The sequence below is a fragment of the Eschrichtius robustus genome, chromosome 12 (assembly GCF_028021215.1).
Source record: "Eschrichtius robustus isolate mEscRob2 chromosome 12, mEscRob2.pri, whole genome shotgun sequence".
In the NCBI taxonomy this organism is placed as follows: Eukaryota; Metazoa; Chordata; class Mammalia; order Artiodactyla; family Eschrichtiidae; genus Eschrichtius; species Eschrichtius robustus.
In genome coordinates this window covers 36,675,784-36,701,532 of record NC_090835.1, presented here as the reverse complement: position 1 = coordinate 36,701,532, position 25,749 = coordinate 36,675,784, and the positions used below count along the sequence as shown (strand labels likewise).

General features: G+C 49.8%; 1 protein-coding gene and 1 long non-coding RNA gene across 6 annotated transcripts; one reads left to right on the top strand and one right to left on the bottom strand.

Moving 5' to 3' along the window:
* Positions 1-9,137: 9,137 nt before the first annotated feature.
* On the bottom strand, positions 9,138-15,682 carry LOC137773199 (uncharacterized). 2 transcript variants are annotated; one of them, XR_011075657.1, is made up of 3 exons: positions 15,602-15,682; positions 14,958-15,203; positions 9,138-9,217 (listed from the first exon to the last, which is right to left on the bottom strand). It is a non-coding gene; the product is annotated as an uncharacterized lncRNA (long non-coding RNA). The 2 variants fall into 2 exon arrangements; XR_011075656.1 differs by lacking the exon at positions 9,138-9,217 and adding an exon at positions 10,196-10,690.
* Positions 15,451-21,975, top strand: GLYCTK (glycerate kinase). 4 transcript variants are annotated; one of them, XM_068557701.1, is made up of 6 exons: positions 15,451-15,485; positions 16,837-17,320; positions 17,803-18,218; positions 18,450-18,601; positions 19,194-19,369; positions 19,631-21,975. In XM_068557701.1, the coding sequence occupies exons 3-6, from the start codon at positions 17,842-17,844 to the stop codon at positions 20,495-20,497; spliced, it is 1,572 nt and encodes a 523-aa protein (XP_068413802.1). In that variant the 5' UTR covers positions 15,451-15,485; positions 16,837-17,320; positions 17,803-17,841; the 3' UTR covers positions 20,498-21,975. The 4 variants fall into 4 exon arrangements, with proteins under 4 accessions (XP_068413802.1, XP_068413800.1, XP_068413803.1 ...); XM_068557699.1 differs by lacking the exon at positions 16,837-17,320; XM_068557702.1 differs by lacking the exon at positions 16,837-17,320 and having other exon boundaries at positions 15,463-15,485; positions 17,807-18,218.
* The last annotated feature ends 3,774 nt before the right edge of the window (positions 21,976-25,749 follow it).

Below are 25,749 nucleotides of genomic sequence, written 5' to 3'. Positions count from 1 at the left end.
TGAATGTTGTAAGGCAAAATAAATCTTTGCAATATATCTTTCAAGTTGTGTACTTCCTGTACCTTTCCCAGATTTCACTGTTAGACTGAAGCTTCCTCCCCAGACTTGACTTCCTGAATTATTTTTGGAATGGAAAAAGTCGTTTTTTCATATTTTAAGAGCACCCTGAAATGGCTCAGCCTGTTTCACATTCTCACTGTTTCACATTCCTAGCCTGGCTCCCTGCCTGTTGCAGTGGGGCTCTCCTGGCTTCCAATCCAACAGTGCCTTAACAGGCTGGACTTTAAAAAGTGACCCAGAGGGACTTCCCTGGTGGTCCAGTGGTTAAGAATCTGCCTCCCAATGCAGGGGACGCGGGTTTGATCCCTGGTCAGTGAACTAAGATCCCACATGCCGCGGGGCTACTGAGCCTGCACGCTGTGGATTCCGCACGCCACAACTAGAGAGAAGCACGCGTGCCACAACGAAAGATCCTACATGCCGCAACGAAGATCCTGCATGCCACAACTAAGACCCGACGCAGCCAAATACATAAATAAATAGTGACCCAGAGAGGCTGGCTCCAGTGGGGGGTGGACAGAGGGGACAGCTGCAGTCAGAAGTGAATCAGATTGCCTTAAAGAGCATCAGCCTTAATTTTTTGTATTTCCTTTCCTTTTTTTAAAAAAAATTTATTTATTTAATTTATTTATTTTTGGCTGTATCGTGTCTTTGTTGCTGCGCGTGGGCGCCAGCGGGGGCTACTCTTCAGTGCGGTGCGCAGGCTTCTCATTGCAGTGGCGTCTGTTGTTGCGGAGCACGGCATCTAGGCGCACGGGCTTCAGTAGTTGTGGCTCGCGGGCCCTAGAGTGCAGGCTCAGTAGTTGTGGCACGCGGACCCTAGAGCACAGGCTCAGTAGTTGTGGCTCATGGGCCCAGTTGCTCCGCAGCATGTGGGATCTTCCCGGACCAGGGCTCGAACCCGTGTTCCCTGCATTGGCAGGCAGATTCTTAACCAATGTGCCACGAGGGAAGCCCTATTTCCTTTCCTTTTAATCATTATTTCATTTACTTACATACATAGTTTCCCACATAAGCAAATACACATCCATTGCAGAAAACTAAAAAATACAAATAATTAAAAAAACATAGTGTCCAGGAGTAGCTACTGGTACATTTGTTTTGATGTAGAACTTTTCAGACTTTTTCCCTTGAAATATATTTTTATTGGGTTCATAATATAATATTATTTATAACCTACTCTTGTCATAGAATACAATGAACATCTTCCAGATCAATAAATACAGAACTACACAATCAGTTTGAATGGCTATCTACTATTCCATTATATGTTCAGAAAGTAATTTTACTTCCCATTTTATCCAGAGCCCAGCCAAGGTCTGACTCAATATATATTGTTAATTGAACAAATGAATTTAGCCAAAGGATTCAAGGTATTTAATTGGCCCATTTATTTTTTTTCCATTTTCTCTCTCTCTCTTTTTTAAAAAGACAGTGTTTTTAGAGCACTTGTAGGTTCACAGTGAAATGAAAAGGAAGGTACAGAGATTTCTGTATACCCACTGCCCCCACACATGCACAGCCTCATCTATTAACAACATTCCTCACCAGAGTGGTACATTTGTTACAATGGCTGAACCTACATTGACACATCATAATCACCTTAAATCCAGTTTGCATTATGGTTCACTATTGGTTTTATACATTCTATGGGTTTGGATAAATGTATAATGACATGTATCCATTATCATGGTAAACAGAGTAGTTTCACATCCCTAAAGAACCTCTGTGCTTTGCCTATTCATCCCTCCCCCACTCCCAAACCCTGGCAAACACTGATCTTTTTACTGTCTCCATAGTTTTGCCTTTTCCAGAATGTCATCTAGTTGGAATCATGCAGTATAAATATATCTTAAAAATTGTACTCATCCGAATACTTGGGAATCAATCGCTACCTGGCAACATTATGTGTGGAGAAAGTAAAGGATGTCTAGCTGTAATAACAATTATCTTACATACATATACATTTTTATTTATACACATGATCTCACTTGAGCCTCATAACGACTCTATGAGAGGCAAAAATGGAGACCAAGAGAGGTATTCCAGCAGCAAGTGGCAGAACCTGGACTTGTCTATAGATAATTATGTGTATATGTGAAGCTGTTACCAAACTCAGGTTTGGCTGCTCACTGCTTAAAAGCCAGTACTCGAGAGACTAGAGTTGGTTGGAAAGGGAAATGTTGCTTTATTTAGGAGGCTGGCAACCTGGGGAGAAGGTGGACCTGTGTCCCAGAACCAACTCCAAAGATTCTGCTAGGCCATGAAGGTTTTAATTTTTTTTATAAAGGTTTTCTTTTTTTTAAAATTTATTATTTATTAATTTATTTGGCTGCGTTGGGTCCTCATTGCTGCACGCGGGCTTTCTCTAGTTGTGGCGAGCGGGGTCTACTCTTGGTTGCAGTGCGTGGGCTTCTCATTGTGGTGGCTTCTCGTGTTGCGGAGCACGGGCTCTAGGCACGCGGGCTTCAGTAGTTGTGGCACACGGACTCAGTAGCTGCGGCTCGCGGGCTCTAGAGCGTAGGCTCAGTAGTTGCAGCGCACGGGCTTAGTTGCTCCAAGGCATGTGGGATCTTCCTGGACCAGGGCTCGAACCCATGTCCCCTGCATTGGCAGGCAGAGTCTTAACCACTGCGCCACCAGGGAAGTTCCTAGGCCATCAAAGTTTTTAAAGAGAAAAGGGGAAATAATCTCAGTTCATCATTAAGGTAGGGGGTCAGATTCTTTGTCACTTTCTGCTGTGTGCAGACTCCCCATGATCTTCCTTTAGATGCTATCTTTTTTTTTTTTTTTTTGGCCATGCCATGTGGATGCGGGATCTTAGTTTCCTGACCAGAGATCTTAAATCCCGGACCAGGGATCAAACCCGTGCCCCCTGCAGTGGAAGCGTGGAGTCTTAACCACTGGACTGCCAGGGAAGTCCCCTTTTAGATGCTATCTTGTTCATGTAGTTTGCTTGCAGGATTACTGAAGGGAAGGCTGGGGAAAAGATCTAGTCATCTGTTCATTATTCTTCATTTTTACTTCTTTAATCTAAGAAAAGAGTCAATAGATTAGGCAAGGCATTGTGTGATCAAAAGACTTAAAAGGTGTGTTTGGGCTGGAGGCTAGTTAAGCATGGGGGTCATCTGGTGTAAAGGTTAGTTAAAATATAGCTTTGCTAAAGTGACAAGACAAAAAGCCTCCTGCGAAGAGCTGCTTCCTGCACAGAGTTGCTTCCTGCAGACAGTTGCTTACAAAGCTAGACAGTAAATGTGCCGAGATAGAGAGGAGGAGGTGGGAATTGATTGGGTAAGTAGACATATCTGAACATATGTGGAGACATGTGTGGACCAGCAAATAGATGAGGATATGCAAACATTTGTCCCATAATCATGACCTCTTGTCTGTCTGTAACTTAGGTCTCAGGATGTGGCTGTGTTTGAACTTGAGCTCAGAACTGGGTTCTGTCTCAGTAAACTTATTTTACTGTTCAGCAATAAATCAAAACCCCATTGCCCCCTCTTATCAGTCACCTAGTTACCTGGATTCCAGGAAAACCAATCCCAATGCTAGGAATTAGCTCTAGCACTTGGCATTAGTGGCAGATAATGATTTATAAATAACTTCATATTTTGTATAATTGTTCTCATGTGCTGTCTACAAAATAAAATTGCTCTTGCTAAGATCAATAAAGATCTTCTGGTTGTCCAATCCAGTGGTCACTTTTCAGTGCTTTCCTTCCTGACCCTATCTATGTCATTAACAGTCTTGATCATTCTCTCCCTGAATCTTTTCTCCATGCTTCCCTTGACATCATTCCATTCTGACTTTCTTCCCGCCTGTCTGGACACACTCCTACTCTCTTTCTGCCTGTTCTTTGGCCACTGTATGGCAGACACTACTGGCTGCCTAACCAACAGTTTTCTCCTCTTATTCCTTTCTGATGAATCCTGATTTTGTCCAAGACATCCTCCCTTCTTTGAGTGGCAATGCTTTTCCCAAGAGTTAAGCCCAGACCTCTGAGATAAAACCTGATTAGTCTAAACCACTGGTTCTCAAAAAGTGTGGTCCCAGGACCAGCAGCATCAGTCTCACCTGAAGAGTTCCAATCATCAAAAATTCAAATTCTCAATATTCAATATCCTGTGATAAACCATAATGGAAAAGAATATTAAAAAGTTTATACACACACACACACACATCTGAATCACTTTGCTGTACAACAGAAATTAACACAACATTGTAAATCAACTATAACTCAATAAAATTTTTTAAAAATTCAGATTCTCAGACCTCACGCTAGACCTACTGACCCAGAAGCTCTGGGGATAGGGCCCAGCAATGTGTTATAAGAAGCTCTCCAGGTGATGCTAATACAGGTTCAAATCTGAGAACTGCTGGTCCAAGTCAATCACGATGAGTGGTCTTGTTCCTCTTCCCAGTGATGGTATCAGGCATGCACATATGATGCCATTTTTGCCAATGAGACATGAGAGCAAGTCTGCTGGGGGAGGGGTCTTGGAAAGATTTCTTTGCTTCTAAAAGAGGTAAAAGGAAAAGATGCTCCCTCTTCATCTGAAAGACACTGTTGCGCTGGATGTGATGCCTGGGAGTGCTATAGCCAGGCTGGACCATGAAGAGAGCAGCCTAAAGGTAGCAGCAGGTTGAGAATGGCAGAGCAGAAAGATGGACAGGGAATGTTATGAGTCGAATTGTGTCCCCCCTAAAAGATATATTGAAGTCCTTACCCCCAGTATCCCAGAATGTGACCATATTTGAAAATAGGGTTGTTGCAGATACAATCAGTTAAGGTCATACTGGAATAGTGTGGTTCCTAAACCAGTATGACTGGTGTCCTTGTAGGATGAGAGACACAAAGAAGATGGCCATGTAGCAATGGAAGCAGAGATTGGAGTCTGTCCTACAGGTTTCAGAGGGAGCACGGCCCTGCTGACAACTTGATTTTGGACTACTAGCCTCCAGAACTGTGAGACAATAAAATTCCATTGTTTTAAGCCACCCAGTTTGGGTGACTTTGTTATGACAGCCCTAGGAAACTAACACAGGGTCCTTGTGATCTATACAGCTAACCCTACAGCCATTCTACCTTGAGATCACTTGTTACGTGAAATAACAATTTTTCCTTATTGTTTAAGCTAGTTGGATAGGGTTTTTGTTTTCTTTTTTTTTCCAGCTTTATTGAGATAATTGACGTAACATTGTGTCAGGTTTAAGGTGTACAACAGGATGATTTTAAAAAAATAAATTATTTATTTATTTATTTTTGGCTCTGTTGGGTCTTCGTTTCTGTGCGAGGGCTTTCTTCAGTTGCGGCGAGCGGGGGCCTCTCACTGTCGCGGCCTCTCGTTGCAGAGCATGGCTCCAGACGCGTAGGCTCAGTAGTTGTGGCTCATGGGCCCAGTTGCTCCGCAGCATGTGGGATCTTCCCGGACCAGGGCTCGAACCCGTGTTCCCTGCATCGGCAGGCAGACTCTCAACCACTGCACCACCAGGGAAGCCCCAACAGGATGATTTGATACACTTATACAAAAATGTGAAATGATTACCATAATAGGATCGAGATTGGCCCATTTATTAAATTTCTACATTTCATGCTGCAGTTTAAAGTGACCTAAACAATATATCTTCTTTCCAAAACTGAGGACTCCTTACGAATTCCAATTCTTTGAGATAAATTTCTGAGTTAGAATGCCCAGTGGGGCTTCCCTGGAGCTTGAATAAGTTTGTCTGGGAGGAAAAATTTTCCCTTCCTCCCTTCTAGGTTCATCCGCTGGTCTAATAATTACATTGACATAAGACAGAGTAAGTAAGTATCAAATTTAATTACATAAGTATGTACAGCAGCCCCACAAAGACAGACTCAAAGGCAGTCAGGTAATTGAGGCTTATATACCATCCTGAGCTAAGGAGAAGGGGGAAGTGGTCTGGGGCTTCAAAGGGGAGGAAGACAATTCACAGGAAGATGAGAAGAGCAAATGTCTGGTAAACAAAAGCTTGTCATGCCACACAGGTAAGTCTTTCTGATATAAAAAATTCTCTCTCTCTTTCTGGTACAGGTTCCCTATCTAAATTCTCTTAGACAGTTAAGGGAGAGGTAAAAAGCTTTTCTTGAATCTGCTGGGTCTTAATTGCCTTCAACGCAAAACAATCCACATGTGAAAGTAGCACATTTTGGGGTGGTTTTCTGCTACCCCCTCAACTTTCTACACAAGCCCTCACAGTAACCAGAGTCAGGTGACTCTCTTCTTTGGGAAAGCTGTGTGTGTGTGAGCTTAACTGCCGAAGTGGGAAAACAGAATGTTGGAACACAATCCCAACCCTTGGTAATTTTGTATAACATGTTTCAATTGCCGGTTCACATGTAACCACTTCTTACCTGACAAATTGTTTGACTTGCTAAATGAATGCTTCATTTCACTTACCACCAAGAGGAAATAAACCCTGGCCATGAGCAGAGGTAACATTTTACATCAAACAGAAATTACAAAAACCTCTTCTGTGGAGTTATAGGCATCCTCAGCAACGGTTTTATTTATTGAAACATATTTTCTATTTTTTGTTGGTTTCTTGGCTTTTTTGGTTTGTTTTTTTCCTTCTGATGATGGAATTAATATATGCTTAAAAGGATTAAAATTTTTTAAAAGTTTTTTTTAAAATTAAAATAATTAATTAATTAATTAATTAATTTTTGGCTGTGTTAGGTCTTCATTGCTGCGCACGGGCTTTCTCTAGTTGTGGCGAGCTGGGGGCTACTCTTCGTTGTGGTGCGCGGGCTTCTCATTGTGGTGGCTTCTCTTGTGGAGCACAGGCTCTGGGTGCGCGGGCTTCAGTAGTTGTGGCTCAGGGGCTCTAGAACGCAGGCTCAGTAGTTGTGGCACACGGGCTTAGTTGCTCTGAGGCCTGTGGGATTTTCCCAGACAAGGGCTCGAACCCGTGTCCCCTGCATTTGGCAGATGGATTCTTTTTTTTTTAAATTTTATAGCTACTTTATTTATTTATTTATTTTTGGCTGTGTTGGGTCTTCGGTTCGTGCGAGGGCTTTCTCTAGTTGCGGCAAGTGGGGGCCACTCTTCATCGCGGTGCGGGGACCGCTCTTCATCGCGGTGCGCGGGCCTTTCACTATCGCGGCCCCTCCCGTTGCGGGGCACAGGCTCCAGACGCGCAGGCTCAGTAGTTGTGGCTCATGGGCCCAGTTGCTCCGCGGCATGTGGGATCTTCCCAGACCAGGGCTCGAACCCATGTCCCCTGCATTAGCAGGCAGATTCTCAACCACTGCGCCACCAGGGAAGCCCGGCAGATGGATTCTTAACCCCCGTGCCACCAGGGAAGTCCCAGAAGGATTTTAAAAGATTAGAACATTTGATTTTTTTTAATTAAAAAAAAATTATTTTTTTTTGCAAGGAACCCGTGGCTGATTTCATCTAATTCACGCAGCCTGTACCACTCCTGAATTACATACTGTGCTCACTTTCCCCAAGGAGTCAGCCTGTGTAGGACTCAAAGTGTGGCCTTCAGATACTGAGTTAGCCAGCCGAGCCTAGGGTTTCGACGCCCCTTGATAAAGAGCTCTTCTGGGCCAAGCAACCAGGACATGCCTGTCATAGAAGGGGCCTCAAACTTTCTCATTACAGCCTCAGTCCTGCCCGGGAACTACAGTGCCACCTCTGCCTCTCCCAGGGTGTAGCACGGCTCTCCTAGTGTCTGGAATTTCAGAGAGGTCCTGAAACTCCAGGACCAGGAGGCCTGGTTCAAAGGACAGCATCTTTCCCTGGTAGCAGGACCGACTACATAATTTGCAGACCCAGTACAAAATAAAACAAATTGTTAAGAATTTACAAATTCCTCCTCAACAAATTGTTAAGAATTGCAAGACAGCAACAGCAGAATATTCAGCACTTAGTGCAGGACCTTTCTGACCTTGGTTCTCTGTGTGACTGCGCAGTTCACACACCTGTGAAGCTGGCCCAGCCACAACTGTGAGCCTTTCTACGTGTACTTTATTATTATTATTTTTATTTTTGGCCACACCGCACAGCTTGTGGGAATCTTAGTTCCCCGACCAGGAATCGAACCCTGGTCCCCTTCAGTGGAAGCGTGGAGTCTTATCCACTGGACCGCCAGGGAAGTCCCTTTATGTGTGCTTTAAACACATCATTTATTTAATGTTCTTAACCCCATTTTAAAGATGAAGACTGAGAGGTTAAGTAACTTTCCCAAGGTCATGCAGTTAGTAAGCGATTTGAGTCTGGATTCACACTCTGCTTCTGAACTGGAAAGCTCCAGCTCTGTTTCCAGGGCAAAGGGTAGATGATCTTCACATTTAACAAAGTCCATTGTTGGTAAACAATGCCTTCTTGTTCTGGAAGGACGGGATGGAATCTTCCCTGATAAGCCTAGACTGCCCACAGCCAGGAAGAACTGCCTAAAGCCACTGCCTCTAATACTATAAAACTGTTTCAAAAGGCTTAAAAACCCTTTCTGCCGCTCCGACCTCCCTTGCTTTCGCAGCCCTCATCAGTCACAGCTGAGCGGATTCCTGGTGCTTGTTTGTATTCTCCCCCACCCCTCCTCCCAAGAAAAATAGCTCTAGGGTGTTTTAAAGCCTTTACTTAGTACAGCTCCACTCCACCGCGCCTCCAGACTGCCTGACCTTCTCCCTCCCGCTGAGCAACCCTCCACCGACATCTTCCTTCACTAGAGCTCTGGGTCCCCCGGAGCACCCCACCTTGGGCCTGCCCTGGAAAAGCATCCAGGCTTACAGAGGCAAAGGTGGGGTGGGGGAGTGGGGAGGTGGGAGAGGGGGCTCCTAAAAGCTCACTTCAGAGATGACTCTGGCAGCCCCCCAAGGGAGTTCTTCCACTCCTCTGTGAGGCATCAGGGGCTGAATGGTAGGGAAGAGGGGACTGAGTCCCCAGGTACAGGATGTCAAGGACAAGGGGAGGGAGGCCACGGAGACCAGGAGCAACCCCCCTGGGAAGGCCAATGTCTCCAGTTTGGAGTTGATGACAGACACCCTCTGACTTATCTCAGGTTTTGCATTTAAAAAAAAATCAGAGACTTGCCTGGTGGTCCAGTGGTTAAGACTCTGCACATCCACCGCAGGGTGCATGGGTTCGATCCCTGGATGGGGAACTAAGATTCCCTCATGCCATAACTAAATTAAAAAAAACATTTAAAAAAATCACTTTTTAATTTTCACAGTGGATTTTAAGGTGGCAGAACTTTTTACAGGTTCTGTTATGAAGGCACTATAATAACTCACAATGCTTTTCAGATTAAAGTAACCAAACTGAGTTCACCTTATTGAAGAAAAGTCTGAACACATTCATATTCACTATTTTTATTTTTGGTTTTATATCAATATTACATCCCCTGCTGGTCCTGAATTCTTACTATCATTTGTCTCTGTCCAGTCATAATTAAAATGCAGTAAAGGAGGGGGACCCCAGCCAGAAGCCACATGAACTGATGGAATACAAATCTGCCCCGCCACAGAAACCCAAGACTGATGCTGTTGCAGCAAAAATAGAAATGAAGTTTTCCCTCTCCTGAGAACAAAGAAAATAACGGGAACAGTGAACAGGCTAGAGAAGAAACATAACCTGGCCTGAAAGAGTTAATCACTCCTAGTTTTATTTTAACTGTTACTAATCTGTAGTGTCTGTAACTAGATTTGTACTTCACAAAGCTAACCTATCACTCTTCAACATTGTGTGAATTACATCCTGCACTCCCTTGTAGCAAATCACCCCTTGTAGCTGTTTGCATTTCGGAAAGGTCACAGGTTGATAACCCAGAGACTAATGGACCAAATTACCGGGTTGCCTGACACAGCAGTGACTGTTTTGAAATAATGCAAAAAGAAGAATGCAAGACCTTCACCATTTTGATCCTTATCACTCACTTCAGACCAAGAACTCCCCCTATAAGAATCCCTGTAACTCCCCAGGGAAGGGAGGCACAGTTCTTGAGGCACTAGCCTACTGCCGTCTTTCTTTTACCTGGCAAAGAAAATAAAAAAGGCTCTCTATTTCGTTGTCTTTTTAAATAAATTTATTTATTTATTTATTTTTTAATTAAGAAATTTATTTATTTATTTTTGGCTGTGCGGGCTTTCTCTAGTTGCATCGAGCGGGGGCTACTCTTCATTGCGGAGCACGGGCTTCTCATTATGGTGGCTTCTCTTGTTGCAGAGCACGGGCTCTAGGTGTGCTGGCTTCAGTAGTTGTGGCACGTGGGCTCAGTAGTTGTGGCTCACGGGCTCTAGAGCACAGCCTCAGTAGTTGTGGCACACGGGCTTAGTTGCTCTGTGGCATGTGGGATCTTCCCAGAAAAGGGCTCGAACCCATTTCCCCTGCATTGGCGGGTGGATTCTTAACCACTGAGCCACCAGGAAAGTCCCCTCTCTATTTCGTATCTTACAAATCTCTGTCTCTGTATTTTTATTCGGCATCGGTGCACAGGGGACCAAGATTTTTGCAACAATGCAAAGAATTTCTCGTGGAAGCTACTTTCTGCTTCATGCTCCTGCTTCACGGTATTGATTAGTGCACAACACTCTCCTGAGTTTGTGAATACACACAGCAAAATGTTCTTCACCTCTTCAATGTTGTTATATACCTGTCAACTGAAAAAAAATGCACAACCTAAAAGTCGAGAGTTGTTTTATTCGGTGGACATACTGAGAACTTAAACGTGGGAGACAGGCTCTCAGACAGCTCTCAGGGACTGTTCCCAAGAGGTAAAGGAGGAGCCAGGATTTATAGGAGTTTTTGCAACAAAGACCAGTTAGTGGGAACATCAAAAGATTGCTGTTAATTAAAGAAAACCAGACATCTCAAGTTAAGGAATTTAGTGCTTTTCTATGTATGGGAAGATGCAAAGTCTGGCTCATTGAAATCATTCCTTTGATATGCACCTCAGCTATTTGGGGCCAGTATCCTATGTCTTCTCATCCTGAGTCTCCTCAGGTTGCACTATCGGGGGTGGGGGTGGGGGGGGTGGGGGTGGGGGTGGGTGGCTGTAATGTGGTGGTTTGATGGCTGCAACATCCTTTGTTTACTGATATGGTAGTGGCATTCTTAGTTCACACTATTAGCCACCACTGGAGGACAACAGGACAAATGTCGATAGAGAAGTGGGTGCTTTTGCGGTATGACTGCTGGCTCTGCTGTGCTGATGACATGGGACTAACACCTCAAACCTCCTCAGGCATCTGAAACCTCAAACGGCAGCACATCATCTGTGATCATCTTCCTTAATGAGCAGGATTTATTTATGGCAAAGTTCCAGGTCAGAAAGCCCAAGATTTAGCACCATTCTCCCAAATTTGCACCGTTCACTACCCCTGGTGACCCCCTTGAGCTTGTGTGTGGGGTAGGGGGATATTTCAGACTTACGGGGACCTAGTACTTTATCCACGATGAATTCCTGAGATTCATCACTGTTAGTGGGGATGGGTGCCATTATTGCCACCGTAGACTAACAAAAAATGCACAACCTAAAAGTTGAAGTTGAGTGTTATGTTTTATTCGGTGGACTAAACTGAGGACTTAAGCCCAGGACGCAGCATCTCAGATAACTCTGAGAGACTGCTCCGAAAAGGCAAGGCAGGAGCCAGGATATAAGAGTTTTTGCAACAAAGCCCAGGTAGTTGGAACATTAAAAGAGTGCTGTTAATTAAAGAAACCCAGATATCTCAAGTTAAGGAATTTAGCATTTTTCTATGTATGGGAAGATGCAAGAGTCTGGGGTCACTGAAATCATTCCTTTGATATGCACCTCAGCTATCTGGGGCCAGTGTCCTGTGTCTTCTCATCCTGAATTTCCTCAGGGTGCACCATGGGGTGGGGTGGGGGGCCTGCAGTGTCTGATGATTTGATGGTGGGCATTATTTTTCTATCCTGAGTTCCCTCAGGGCTCACGGCTGGGGCGCCTGTAATGTGATGGCTTGATGGCTGCAACATCCTTTGTTTACTAATATGACAGGCAATATTTTTCATTCACACCACCTTTTCCTGGTCACTGACTACCCAACATCACCCAGAAATGACCTCTTCCTTTTTTCTAAAAGGGAACCTTTAAATTAAAGCTTACCCTGAATGAATCAATTCAGTAAACCTTCCCCTAATAGGGTACGAGTAATGTACCCCAATCCATAGCCTTCTTTCCTTTGGCTTGCCTGAATAATGAGGAAGGCTTAAATTCTACTTAAATGGCCTTTTCAACAGTCTTTTTAGCCATAAAATAGTCATGCTACAAAAAGTAGCATGTACTTAGCCTTAATAATATTAGAATTTATATTATTTTTAATGTCTGTTTAGAAGTACTATAACTTATTTGTATAAATTCTCTTATCAATGGATGTTCAGATTGTTTATACTCATAAAATCTCTGGGCTGAATATCTCTTCATGTCCATTGAAGGGGATCAGAGTATGCCACCCCCAAATATGCCACTTTGGCATAAGAATTATTTTGAGTTGAAAAAATATGAGAAACAGCAGATGCAGGAAGGGCTCTGTGCCCTCCTCCTTTTAACCTAAAAGCAGGACAAATTTCCTGTGAGTGTTACGGAGCAAGGACTCCTGTGTCCACGGTGCAGAAAGCCAAACTCTGATAGAGGGTGTTTGCAGCAAAGTAAGGGGTTATTGCAGGGCGCCAAGCAAGGGAGTGGGAGACAAGTCTCAGATCCAGTCCATCTTGGTCTTTGAGTTGGGGGTGTTTTTAAAGGGAAAGAACAAAGAAACTGGGATTAATTATCGTCTGGGATTAATTATCGTCTTGGGACATTTCTATGACATTTTGTAATCATATTTTGGGGAGACATGATATCTCTGGGTTACAATTCTCTGGCCAGGTGGTTCATGGCTTGGGGGCCTATTAGCTCATCTTGCCCTGGAGAAACAACCTGAGTTTGTATGTTAATGATGATATTTACAACAGCAATTTTTGTACATCAACTATGTTATCTACAACAGCAGTTTTAGTCATCTGACTCTGGTTGATTAGTGTTCAGTTAGCAAAAGATTGCGGTCAAAGGGGACAAAAAAGGGATAGAGGTCAGAAGGGACAAGAAAGGGAATAAAGTTTTGGATAAAGAGATTAATCATAAACTTGGTAAGGGAACCCACTTTTGGGGGGCTCAGTTTCATGAGAAAGGCACCCTCCCCATACTAGGAGGTGGGGAGCCAACGCTGAGGTGAATATTCACAGACAAATATTACTTCAGCAATCCTTATCTTCCATTAGTTTCCCTCATATATTTACCTTCACACAATTTACTGCCCTGAGAAGCTCAAACCCCTTTTGTCTCATCACATCTCCAAAAAATATCACTCTTTGTTAAAAATAGTACATAAGCTCTCAGACCTAATGGCTTCTTTGGAGTTTTCATGTCATTTCTGTGAGGCCCCTCCTATCCATATGAAATAAACCTTATTCTGTTGTTAATCTGTCATGTGTCAGTTTAATTTGTAGGGCCTCAGTCAATAAACCTAAGAGATTAGAGGAAAAAGTTTTTTTCTCCCTTATACCATCTTTGTCCACATAACCAATTATTTCCTTGGACTGAAAATGCCTGTCATGTTTGACACTGATACTTATTGCCAAGTGTACAAAGACTGTAGACATATTCATGCCTACTATCAAGGTATGTTTAAGCATTCTAATGTGCCTAATTGTTTTCTTAGACCCAAATCCCACTGCCTCATGAAGTCTTCTACTCCCACGCACCAGCATCTCTTTCCCTTTTGTGCAATCCTTTCCACCTAGGGTCTGCAGCACTTTGTAGCTGAGCATTTCACTGTTTTCTTGAAAAAAAATTCTTTTTTGTTTTTGGCCGAGCCACTCGGCTTGCAGGATCCCAGTTCCCCAACCAGGGATCAAACCTGGGCCCCGGCAGTGAAAGCGCCCAGTCCTAACCACTAGGCTGCCAGGGAATTCCCACCGTTAATTCATTAAAAAAAAAAAAAAATTCCGGCTTGTATTTGTGCCTGGTCCTACGCAAGGCAGTGGAAATACAAGTATTAATTAGACCAAATTACCACCTTCCAGGAGCTCACAGTCCAGTGGGCATCTAAACCTTGTTGTTAAATGCGTATTGTGAGTAGCTGTGGGGTGGGATGGGGATTAAAAAAATGGATATAATTAGTCTCCTGTTAACAACCTGACAGAACAGCACTGGCACAGTAAATGGTGTCTGTTTATGAGTCCCTGGGACTAAATAATGAGAGGTGCTCAAATTTACACTCCCCACCCCCCCCCCCCAAGCGCGAAAATGTAATTACAAAAGCAGAGTAAGTTTCCCAACTAAAAGTACCACTGCTTACTCATCCCAGCAGCTAGAGCATTTGGCCCACCTAGAAGGTACTCAGGAAATGTCTGTTGAATGTTGGAGAAATGAATAAATGCATGGATGGATGAAGACAGCTTACTATAAGCAAGGAAAAACTGCAATTTTAAGTATTTACAATCTCCCCACGCCTAAAAAGGGCAGATCCTCCTGAAGTTGCCTTTGTTTTGATGATGGGGTGGGGAAGCATTTGGGAGAAGTTGATAGGGAATGAAAGGTCCTCTATTACAACGGGAAAGAAAAATCCAGGGAGACAGCTAGGAAGGGGGGAGGAGGAGTTCTTGACAAGAGCAGAGCATGGTTTGGAGAGGAAAGGGGAGATGTGGCAGCTACTAAAAAGAGGAGGTGGGGAGAAATATGTTTTAAGACCTGTTGTGTTATTTGTGATCTTCCCAAGAAGACATCAGGAAAAACAATGTACTCTTCTGTGTCTTTGTGTCTGGTCAGGACTTGTCTTTTGAATGTGGGAAGGTATCAAGCCAGGCCCAGCGTGAGAGCAGGGACAGTGTGGGAGGCCCAGGGTCCTTCGTGTTTACACGCACCTTGTGTGTTCGAGAATCACGGACTAGAACTCTCTTGCTGAGTCAGAGCTGTGATTTGGTCGCTCACGAGAGAAGGCGGGGAACACGAATGAATTGTGGAATTATAGCGATGAGGAGGCACGGGGATGACTTCATCTGGCCCCAGGAGGGGTGTGTTGTGGGTAAGTAGTGATTCTCAACCTGTTTGCTTAGTCCAGTGCCTGGCACCTAACAGGAGGTCGGAATGTATCTGCGAGTGGTTGAATCCTACAGAATAAAGAAGGGGACGGATTATAGAAATCGACGATTATTATCCCATTGTAGAGATGAAGACACCGAGTCCTGAAGGTGACTCCAACCAGGCCTCCGGGCGGTCGGGGCAGAGTCAATACCCTAATCGCCGTCCTGACTCCTGCTACCCCCGGCCCCCGCTCCCCACGGCCTCCAACTACAGGCGCCCCACCCACCCCATACTTCCGGATTCCGCTCCGCCCCCCAAAGCACTTCCGGTCCCCGGGGCTGGAAGACGCGGCACTGAACGGTGTTGCGGTAAGTCCGCGCAGCGAGGGCCCGCAGAACTACTGGGCCCCGCAACATCGAGCCCAGGCGTCAGCGGGCCCTTATTTCTCGGACACTACACCGGACGTTACGCGGCCGCCATTTACCTCACGAAAGCCAGAGGCTCCGGCTTGAGGGTGACGCCATTTCCGGGGCTGGGCGGGCAGGCGAAGGCCGGAAAGGGCTCCAGCCTCGCTTTGTGGCTGGGAGGAGTCAAGGAGGGTCCGCTCGGTATTTCCGGGTTTCTTGCTGGAGGGCCGGGGAGTTTAGGAGAGGCGGTGTCACAAGTAGACTTGCTGGATTTGGCAAAAAACGAAATGCAGGGCGTCCAGTTAAACTTGAATTTTTAGATAGACAACAAATAATTTTTTAGTGTAGGTATGTCCCAAATATTGTACGGAACGTATTTACATTTAAAAAATTCCTAATTTATCTGAAATTCAAATTTAACTGGACGTCCGGTATTTTATCTGTCTACCTTACTCTTGGGCGCCCCCTGCCCTGGGCTCTGATATCCAGTGGCAAAGCTGGTATCCTCTAGGCCTGTATCCATCAGAGAAACAGGTAACAAATTTCTCCCAGACTGTCAAAATCAGCCATCGCTACCTAAGCCGCTTTCAGCGCCAATCCTAATGGACTAGCCTCACGAGCCCCCGGCAACAGCTGGGCCCATTTTGAGTCCCCGTGGCAGCGCCCCCTGTGTTCCCTTTCACAGCTGGAGTCAGGCGCGGTTTCTCTTCTCTTACGGGAAAGCTGAGCTCCATGTAGGCTCAGTGGCCAGAGGCTAGAAGTTGCCAGGTTTTTTGAGTGTGGGATAAAGTGATGTTTGGAGTCCAGATTTTCTTTGTTAACAGTGGATAGCTTCAGAGAGCCCAGGGATGTCAAGGGGAGAGCATTAGTCTCATCTCACCTCTCATTTTGCTCATGAGACCCGATGAGAGAAATGGAGCTGTCCCTGTGGTAGAGCTGGAGCCTGATTCCCAGCCTCCTTCCCCTGCTCTGTCCACACTTGCTGCTGCAGTCAGCTGGCAGCATTTATGGTGGGCATTTATTAAAGTAATGCCTTTTTACAGATGAGCTCTTTGGGGCTTTATTGTCCCTAAACTCCGCTACAGCCTCTTGACCTTCACCTTAAAGCTTTTTTAGCCTTTACTGTGCCCAGTGGGGAAAATGACTATTTGGCCTCAGCTGGGGAAGCCTGCCCTTTGCCTACTCCAGCCATGCTGCTCTCACCCCTGTGGGTGGTGTGACCCAAGACTTGTTATGTCAGAGCCAAAGGCATGTTCTTGGCATGGGTGGGTCTGACCATGTAGGTGGAAGGGCATCCTTTTCTGTCTTGCAGATTGGGCCCAATGGTACATGGGGTCATGTGGCATCTAAGGACTTCTTCAAGGTTCTACTATGAGCCAGGCTTTGCTGCCACTTCTGATTTGAACCTGTACCTGTTGCTGGACTGACCCTGAGTGCTGGGATTCTTCGGGCTGTGTGCCCCGAGGATGTGTCTGGACCTGCCTGTCGGTGTCCCAGCAAACCTAGAGCCTCCCTACACAGACCTAGCCTTTCCAGGCTCCTCAGCCCAGACCCATGAGCTAATGAAACAGAGCAGGCTGTGCGCTCTAGAGCCCGAGAGCCACAACTACTGAAGCCTGCGTGCCTAGAGCCCATGCTCCGCAACAAGAGAAGCCACTGCAATGAGAAGCCCGCGCACCCCAACAAAGAATAGCCCCTGCTCGCAGCAACAAAGACCCAACACAGCCAAAAATAAAATAAATAAATAAATAAAAAAAAAAACGAGAGAGAGCAGGCTGGAGGTCACTGGGCTCAAGGTCAGTTGGTGGGACAGCCAGCAGCTTTGTAGCAACAGAAGTGGTAAAGAGGCAAGGAAGGAGTGCCAGAAAGGGGCGTTGCCCCGGGCAAGGCTCAGAAGTGCAGGGGGTGGAAAAGGGGTGGGGTGACAGCCCACTGATAGTAATTTCTTCTTCTATGAATGATTAACTCTCAGCTGAAGGGAGTGATCTAGGAGGAGCGCTCAGCTAACAGGACCTCTGGACTCTGAGCAGAGTGTCCAGAGGGCTGGCGTGAGGCCTGTGGAAGAGGAGGACATGGTTGGGTGGCAGGCCTGGGCTCAGAAGACTGGAGTGAGATCAGGCAGCTGTGGGCCTTAGGAAATCTCCTTGGACTGGCAGATGGCCCATTCTTGCAGCAGCAGCTGTGGGGTCCACTGGCCCTGAGCCCTCAGAGCCGTGGCTGTGGGGAGCCTCCTGTCTCTGGCCTTGCAACGGTCTAACTAGTGCTTTCTTCCTCCTAGGCAGCCATGGATGCCAGGTGGTGCTGAGAGCAGTGGGGCATGGCTGCAGCCCTGCAGGTCCTGCGTCACTTGGCCCGAGCCCCCTTGAGCCCACTCCTCTGGGGGGGCCCATTGGCCCGGCTGGCCAGTAGCATGGCCCTGGCAGAGCAGGCACGGCAGCTGTTTGAGAGCACTGTGGGTGCCGTGCTGCCGGGCCCCATGCTGCAGCGGGCACTGTCTTTGGACCCTGACAGCGGGCAGCTGAAGGTGCGGGACCGGAGCTTTCAGCTGCAGCAAAACCTCTACCTGGTGGGCTTTGGCAAGGCTGTGCTGGGCATGGCAGCTGCAGCTGAGGAGCTACTGGGCCAGCATCTTGTGCAGGGCGTGATCAGCGTTCCCAAGGGGATCCGTGCTGCCATGGAGAGTGCTGGCAAGCAGTAAGGAGCCTTGGGGGGCTGCTCCTATCTGGAGGGGAACCTGGGCCCAGACTCAGGCTGGATCGGGGCTTCCTTCCTTCACCAGCTTCCATTTTCTTCTGGGACTGGCCTGGCTCCAGGGTGGGTGTCAGTGGGTGTCCTTTTTAATGTCCCCTTCACCTGTACATCTGGGAAATCAGGTGGGAAGAGGAGCCCACCCCACATCTTCCTCTCCGTTCTCTCTCCCCTGAGGGAGATGCTGTTGAAGCCACACAGCCGTGTCCAGGTATTTGAGGGCGCAGAGAACAACCTGCCGGACCGAGGTGCCCTGCGGGCTGCTCTGGCCATCCGGCAGCTGGCTGAAGGCCTCACAGCTGATGACCTGCTGCTCGTGCTCATCTCAGGTGTGGGTGCCAGATTGGCTCAGGACAGTGTGTTGATGGGGGGTGGGGGTTTCCAAATATCAGGCCTGCAAGAAGCTGTTGGTCTGAGCTCCCAAGGTCACAGGACAAGGGAGCAGTAAAGAGCCTGGATGGCTGACTCCTTGGTGGCCTCCTGTGAGCTGTGGGGTCCTCCCCTTGACTGACCTTGTTGGATAACCATGAGAGGGCACCTCACTCAGGCCTTGCAAGGGAAATGTCTCTGTTGCTGCTGTCTGTACCGTTGTCACCTGGGGCTAGAACCCTTGTTTCCAGCTCCCTCAGAGTCTCCACCCTCGTCCTCTGCTATCTCCTCTAGGTCTGCTGCCTTTTCCAAGCTGTTAAGGAATAGTTCTTCCAGTGTCTGCTGGGACCTGGGCTACCCCAAAGTAGGGTTCAACCTGGGTGTGGTGACTGTGCACACATTCACTATATGTCCACACGGGGGCACCCTAACGCCTCTTTCTAGCCTCCCCTTTTCTAGCCTAACATGAGCACTGACTGCCTGCTCCCCCCACGGTGGGGAAGTCCCTTTGTCATCCATCCCCTCTGCCCCGCGTCTTCATTGTCTCTGCAGGTGGGGGCTCGGCCCTGCTGCCCGCCCCCATCCCACCTGTTACACTGGAGGAGAAGCAGACACTCACCAAGCTGCTGGCGGCCCGTGGAGCCACCATCCAGGAGCTGAACACCATCCGGAAGGCCCTGTCCCAGCTCAAGGGTGGGGGGCTGGCTCAGGCCGCCTACCCTGCCCAGGTGCGTGGGTCTCTTCTTCCCCAGGCAGCCCTGGGCTGGTGGAGCCAGGCCGACATGTGCCAGGGAGATGAAGGGCAGAGGCCTGGTACAGGAGTCCACAGGGCTAGGTGTTTTGCACACCCACTTGAGAGGGGTTAGAAGTGGGTGAGGAAGTGCACTGGGTGGTGTGAGGACGTGTGGATAGGTGGAGGCAGTTTATCCTCACGCCCCTGGGGCAAGGACCAGGTGGGACTGAGCCTTGCCTCTGCGACCCCTCCCCAGGTGGTGAGCCTGATTCTGTCAGACGTGGTGGGGGACCCTGTGGAGGTGATTGCCAGCGGCCCCACTGTGGCCAGCATCCACAGTGTGCAAGATTGCCTGCACATCCTCAATCGCTATGGCCTTCGTGCTGCCCTGCCACGTTCTGTGAAGACTGTGCTGGCTCGGGCTGACTCTGACCCCCATGGGCCACACACCTGTGGTCACGTCCTCAATGTGATCATTGGCTCCAATGCACTGGCACTGGCCGAGGCTCAGAAGCAGGCCGAGGCGCTGGGATACAGGGCTGTGGTGCTGAGCACAGCCATACAGGGAGATGTGAAAAGTGTAGCCCAGTTCTATGCGCTGCTGGCCCGAGTGGCTGGAGCCCGCCTCACCATGCCTGGGGCTGGAGCCTCTGTGGAGGAGGATGAACAACTCTATGAACTGGCGGCTGAGCTCCAGCTCCCAGACCTACAGCTGAAGGAGGCTCTGGAGGCCGTGGTGGGCACTCGGGGCCCGGTCTGCTTGCTGGCTGGTGGTGAGCCCACAGTGCAGTTGCAGGGCTCAGGCAAGGGTGGCCGGAACCAGGAACTGGCCCTGCGTGTTGGAGCAGAGCTGGGACGGTGGCCATTGGGGCCTATTGACGTGCTGTTTTTGAGCGGTGGCACTGATGGGCAGGATGGGCCCACAGAGGCAGCCGGGGCCTGGGTCAGGCCTGAGCTTATCAGCCAGGCTGCTGCCCAGGGTCTGGACGTGGCTGCCTTCCTAGCCCACAATGACTCACATACCTTCTTCTGCCGCTTCCAGGGTGGGGCACACCTGCTGCACACGGGGCTGACTGGCACCAATGTCATGGACGCCCACCTCCTGTTCCTGCAGCCGCGGTGATATTGTAGGTCATGTTTTGGGAACCTAGAGGAGGCCTGCAGGGCAGCGTCCTGGAGAAGACCAGGTTTGGTCCCCAGGGCCTTACCAGGCGTTAGGGCCTCTCCTCTCCTTGGCCCTAGCTACGTGGTTGGCCCTCACACCTCTAAACCAGGGCCTCTGCTTTGTGTCCAACTCCCCAACCAGACAGGCAGATGGGGGTTCTCTTCCACCCCTACTTTCAGCCATGGTAGCAGGTACCCCTGAGGACCAGGACGAGCCCCCCTAGGCCAGTTTGCTGCTCCCAGTGTTTTCCCCCAGGCAACCCCTCTGCTCAGCTCCTGAGCCTGTTTCTTCTGTGGGGTGAAACAGGAAGGACTGAAAATAAAAAGGACCGCACGATGGGTTCTCAGTGCTTCTTCCCTCACAGCAAAGGTTAGCGGGGAGCTGCCGGGAAGGGGAATGGTGTTGGGCAGCAGCCCCTGTGCCAGGGCCCTGCAGGAGTTCTCTGTACCCATCTCTGCAGGGCACTTGCTTCACTTAAACAGGAGCTTGGGAGGGTTGAGCGTGGCTCCCAACACGCTCAATGTGGGTGAGCAGAGACCCCAGGGAGGACAGGCCTAAGAACTTTAGTCTCTGACGTCTGGGTGGGACTGGCCACTCATCCAACTGTCACTCTCCCCTGTGGCATCCCTGCTGAGGTCTCTCCACCCTGTGATGTGTGCCTCGCTGGGCACATGCTTACTGCCTGCCACCAAGGACTTCCCTCCCTTCTGTCTTTGGACAGCCCTTAGACAGACTGTACTTTTTTTGGTTGATTAAACCCCTGTTTATCCAGGGGTTACCCCCAGCCACACAGGACACTGGGTGTTGTTTCCTTGTGCCAGACCCATTTTCCCAGGCTGACCCACTCCCTGCCCCCAGATCCTTTAGCTGTTCCTCTGGGAACACAGTCCAGTTCCTGGTGCCAGCCTGCAGTGGGGGTCTCCAGTGCTGGGATGGTGGGTCAGAGCAGTGGTGGGGTCCAGCAGCCCCTCTCCCCTTCTCCTGTTACGGCTGGCTGGGAAGAGGCCAGTGGGGAGGGGAGCAACAGAGGAAGGGCTTCCTTAGCCAGGCTAGCAGACTGCACTGGGAGAGGGTGGGGCCGCTGTCCTGGCTCTCCTTGGGCCCCCTTATTCAGTGTTCGAGCCCTCCGCTGGCTGCCCCCGCCGTGCGCCACGGCTCCAATCCCTATATGAGTGAGCAGTAGAATCACATAGGAATAAAAAGCCATAGAGAACAGCGAGGCTTGGGGCTGTTCCTGCTGGCCCCCTTCTCCACCCCAGCCGTGCCCTCCTCTCTGAGGGTGTGAGGGGCTCTGGGCCAGGGCTGGCGTGCCCTGCTCCTGGGAAGAGCCTCCCTTCTCTACTTGGGCTCTAGACGGTGCAGCTTGCAGATGGTTCCTGGTGGGCTGGGGATGGGGAGGGAGGTGAGCAGGTGAGCTGGGTTCTGGGGTCCAGGGAGATTTAGGGGAGAGGGGAATTCACACCCCTTTGTGATGCAGGGGCTCCATTTTCTTCTGTCCTGGTGGGAGGTTTCTTCTGGCAGGGGTGGGGGTGTCATAGTCTTAGGGGCTGCTGTCCCCACATGGCTGTGCCTGTGCCCCGGTGCTCCTCTGGCACCCTCTGGATATGCCCTGTCCCTGCTTCAGTCCTTGCCCTCGGGGGCATGAGGATTAGCACTGGGTGTCAAGTTCCCAGCAACAGCAGGATAAGAGGGTTGGGGCTGTGGCAGAGGGCCTGTCTGCCATGTCCTGAGCATGTGCATGCATGTGTGTGGTGGCATGTGAGCACGCAGGTGTTGGTGTTGGCATTGCAGGAGGGGGAACGCATCAGTGTGTGTACACGGAGATCCTCAGTGCGGGCTGTGCTGTGCTGCTTCCTGTGCGCATAGCTGCTTACACACCTGCTGAGGGGTGAGTGAGAGTGGGGTCTTGCTAGAGTCTCCCCCTGGCCACCTTGGCCCCTGCCCTGGGCCTGTGTTTGTGGGGGCTGGAGGCCAGAGGCTGGATTGGGCCTAACCCATTAGATTTGCCCATTTGGTAACCCCAAGATGAGAAAGGATATATTTGGCTGCAATCTAGATGAAAATATGAGATAAAGCCTACATGGTGAGTGTTCTGTAGGACTTATTATTTGCTCCATAAATGTCAATTATGGGTCATAATAACTGTTCCCGTCCTGTGGCTCTTGGCTTCCGTCTGTCCCCACTTGGGTTCCTGCTGCCCTCGTTCCCACCTCATCTCCATCCCCAGCAGCTTCCATTCTCTACACTTGGCATGAACTGAGAGCAGCTGGGCAATGGGCCTGGCCAGCCTTTAGGTGTCTGCCAATCCAAATCCATTTGTTTTATAGCTGGTGAAACAGAGAGGGAAGGTGGCTTGTCTGGGGCTGCACAGCAAGTCTGCCACAGAACCAGAATGAGAGCCTGGTTGGGACGTGCTTGACTATCCTCTGCCTACCCTCTGGGGCTTAGAGACCCTGGGGCCTGTCAAGGGCTCAGCCAGAGCCAGAGATCCACTCCTGCTTCCCTGCTGCCCTGCCAAGGGCTTGGGGATGGTGACGTGACCATGGCTGGTCTCTTGAGGGATCCTTAGAACAGATTTGTCAGTCCCTCTTGGCTTAGATTTCACAGCTCCATTGTGTGTGTGATTTGGCAAAAAGCCACATGCGGTGTGTTTCCACACAAAGGTGTGTGCCTGCATCTGTATGCACATCTGTGTGTGTGCTCGGAGACGTGTAGGCGTGTGTGTCCAGTTCAACCCACAGTCACTGAGTGGGCCTCAGAGCCATGCTCTGAGTTGGGTGGGGGACACACACAGTTTGGCGTGGTTAGAATGTTGGGGAGACGGTGATGCAAGTTCAGCAAGGAGGCCATAAAGGCTGGCAGAGGCCAATTGGCAAAAGGCCTCGTGTGCCTGGCTGAAGGGGTTGCACTTCACACTGACAGTGGTGGCAGGCCCCACAAGGAGTTTTGGCAAGGAGTGATGCCAGGAGGCTGTCTTAGGGCTTTGATGCTGAGGCCATCCTTACCATGGGGGTGGGGGGGTGGGTGGAAGAGGTGCGGCATGTAGGAGAGAGGTGCATCACCAGGCCCGGGAACCCCCTCCCACCTCCTCCCTGCCCGCTCCTCTGTAGCCTCATTCCGGCAGCCTTCAGCCAGCCCAGGCAACCCTTTGGATGCCCACTTTGGAACCAAGGTTGGAAGCCCTGGCTCAAACACCCCTGGGAGTAACCTAGCTCCTCTGTTGCTGGGAATGCCATCAGGGCATGAGGATTTGTGGGGCAGAGAGCCTGGGCAGCGAGTGGACTTTGGTGAGCATAGGCACCCCACTGCATATAGGGTCTCACCAAGGTGGCAGTTAAAAGACCTGGAAGGAGCACTGGAGTGGGAGTCGGGTCCTAGGTCCTTATCTTGGCCATGCCAGCCTCCTTTCTCCAGGCCTTGGTTTTCCCCTCTGTTTAATGGGGACAACATCCTTATCCTGCTTACCTCTCTGGGGAGGTGTCGGCAGCAGATGGATGTAGGTAGGAAAGCTCTGTGGAAGGGGGTCAGGGACAGGGGGAGAGAAGGGAGAGGTATTGGCCTCTTCCAAGGAGAAGCTCAGGGAGTTCTTGGCTCAGGGAGGCCCCTTCTTCCAGGCAGGGTCGGGGTTGAGCCGGCGAGGTCTTGGTGCTCACTGACTGAGGCCGAGCGAGTGACTACTGCCCTCTGGCACTGGACTGGCACTGGCAGGGTGTGGTATTTGAGTCTTTAATGGCTGCTGGGGTGCACAGTGCCATGGGAGATCACAGAGCCAGTGGGGGGGATCAGCTGGAGCTAGAGTAAGCTGACTCAGCCTTCGAGAGAGCCCCTCAGGGCTTAGAAAAACAGGTGGGGCAGCCTGATCCCTCTGGGCTTGGATCACGTGTGAGGGAGACCTGATGAGGCCCAGGCTGCATGGGGGAGAACTGGCTTGACCCCAGGCCAGGAGTCCCTAGCTGGGTGAGAGGAATCCTGTGTGCTAGGGGAGGACAGGGGTTGAGTAGGGGCGGGGGGAACACTGACACGCCCTGAGTGATGGGGAAGCCAGTGGCCTAGGTGGGCTGTCGCTTGACAGATAGGGCCACAGAGCTGGGGTGAGCTCTGCCCAGGCTGGGAGGGTTGGCCTTTCTCCCTGAGACAGGGATGTCTGACGGTCAACCCCTCCCTAGGCAACCAGAAGGCCAGTCGTGAAGCTTTGCTGTCCCGCTTCCCTGGCTCAGGCTGCCCTGTTCTGGAGAGGCTGTGTGGGGTGGGCTCGGGGCCCCGGGGCCCCCAGCTCTGATGCCCCCTCTCTCTACAGGTTGCTCTGTCTGGGAGGGGCTGTTGCCAGCTCAGATAAGGAGGCTCTGTCTAGGGAGAGTTGGCCCCCAGAAACAAGTGCCCCGTCTACCCAGTCCTAGCGGGAAAAATGCCCCTCACAGCTCTGCCTCATGGGATCACTACCCACCATGATCTTGTCCACTGCTGGCTCCTGGGGGTTCAAGGAGCTGTAGGATCTGGCCCTGCCCTAGCCAGATAGCCAGGGTCTGGCCCCCAAGATGCACCCCAGTGGGAATCCCCCCACCCTTTCCCTCACATTCCTGGCCTTTCCTGCCCCTCCTCTGGCAGCCTGCAGAGCCTCCCTGCTCGCCTCTCTGGGGAAGTGTGAGAGGCATCCTCTGTCCCCATCCAGCCCTGTCTCTCTATCCCCAGCTCCAGCTGAGAAGGGGGTGGGGCCCATGGCACTGGCTCCTGCCCCTTCCATCCACTCCTACCCAGCGTCAGGGTCTCCGGATCACTGTGTAGCCCTGGGTCATCTCCAGTACTCACACTTACAGCCTTACTCAAGAGCCAGGGCTCCGTTTCCACCTGTTCTCTCCCAGCTGCCCACCACCCCCATCAAGGCATTCCTCCCTGTCCTGCTCAGTTCACCCCAGGAAGCTGACGGCAGGAACATGTGAGCTTGGACCTGAATCCCTATTGATTGCAACTCTGGGTAGAGCTGTCCTGGGGACCCCATCTTGGGGGAGCTGGTCAGAGACCCATAGGGCAGGGAGAAGTGCCCCTCCTCCATGTGGCTCTCTGGGTCTGGTGGTCAGTAGCTTGGGGTGAAAGCAGCCAGCCTGTAGCATGGGGCAGAGCTCTCCTTCGCCCACACCCCCCACCTGGGCAATGGGAGTGGTCCAGCACATACCTGACCAGCAACCACAGCCCCCCAGGAATGGACACTTGTA

Excerpts from the sequence above, each read along its gene's own strand:
- GLYCTK (XM_068557699.1), top strand. The coding sequence starts at position 17,842 with ATGGCTGCAGCCCTGCAGGTCCTGCGTCACTTGGCCCGAGCCCCCTTG. Across the intron at positions 18,219-18,449 it reads ATGGAGAGTGCTGGCAAGCA|GGAGATGCTGTTGAAGCCAC; the intron begins GTAAGGAGCCTT and ends CTCTCCCCTGAG. Across the intron at positions 18,602-19,193 it reads GCTGCTCGTGCTCATCTCAG|GTGGGGGCTCGGCCCTGCTG; the intron begins GTGTGGGTGCCA and ends TTGTCTCTGCAG.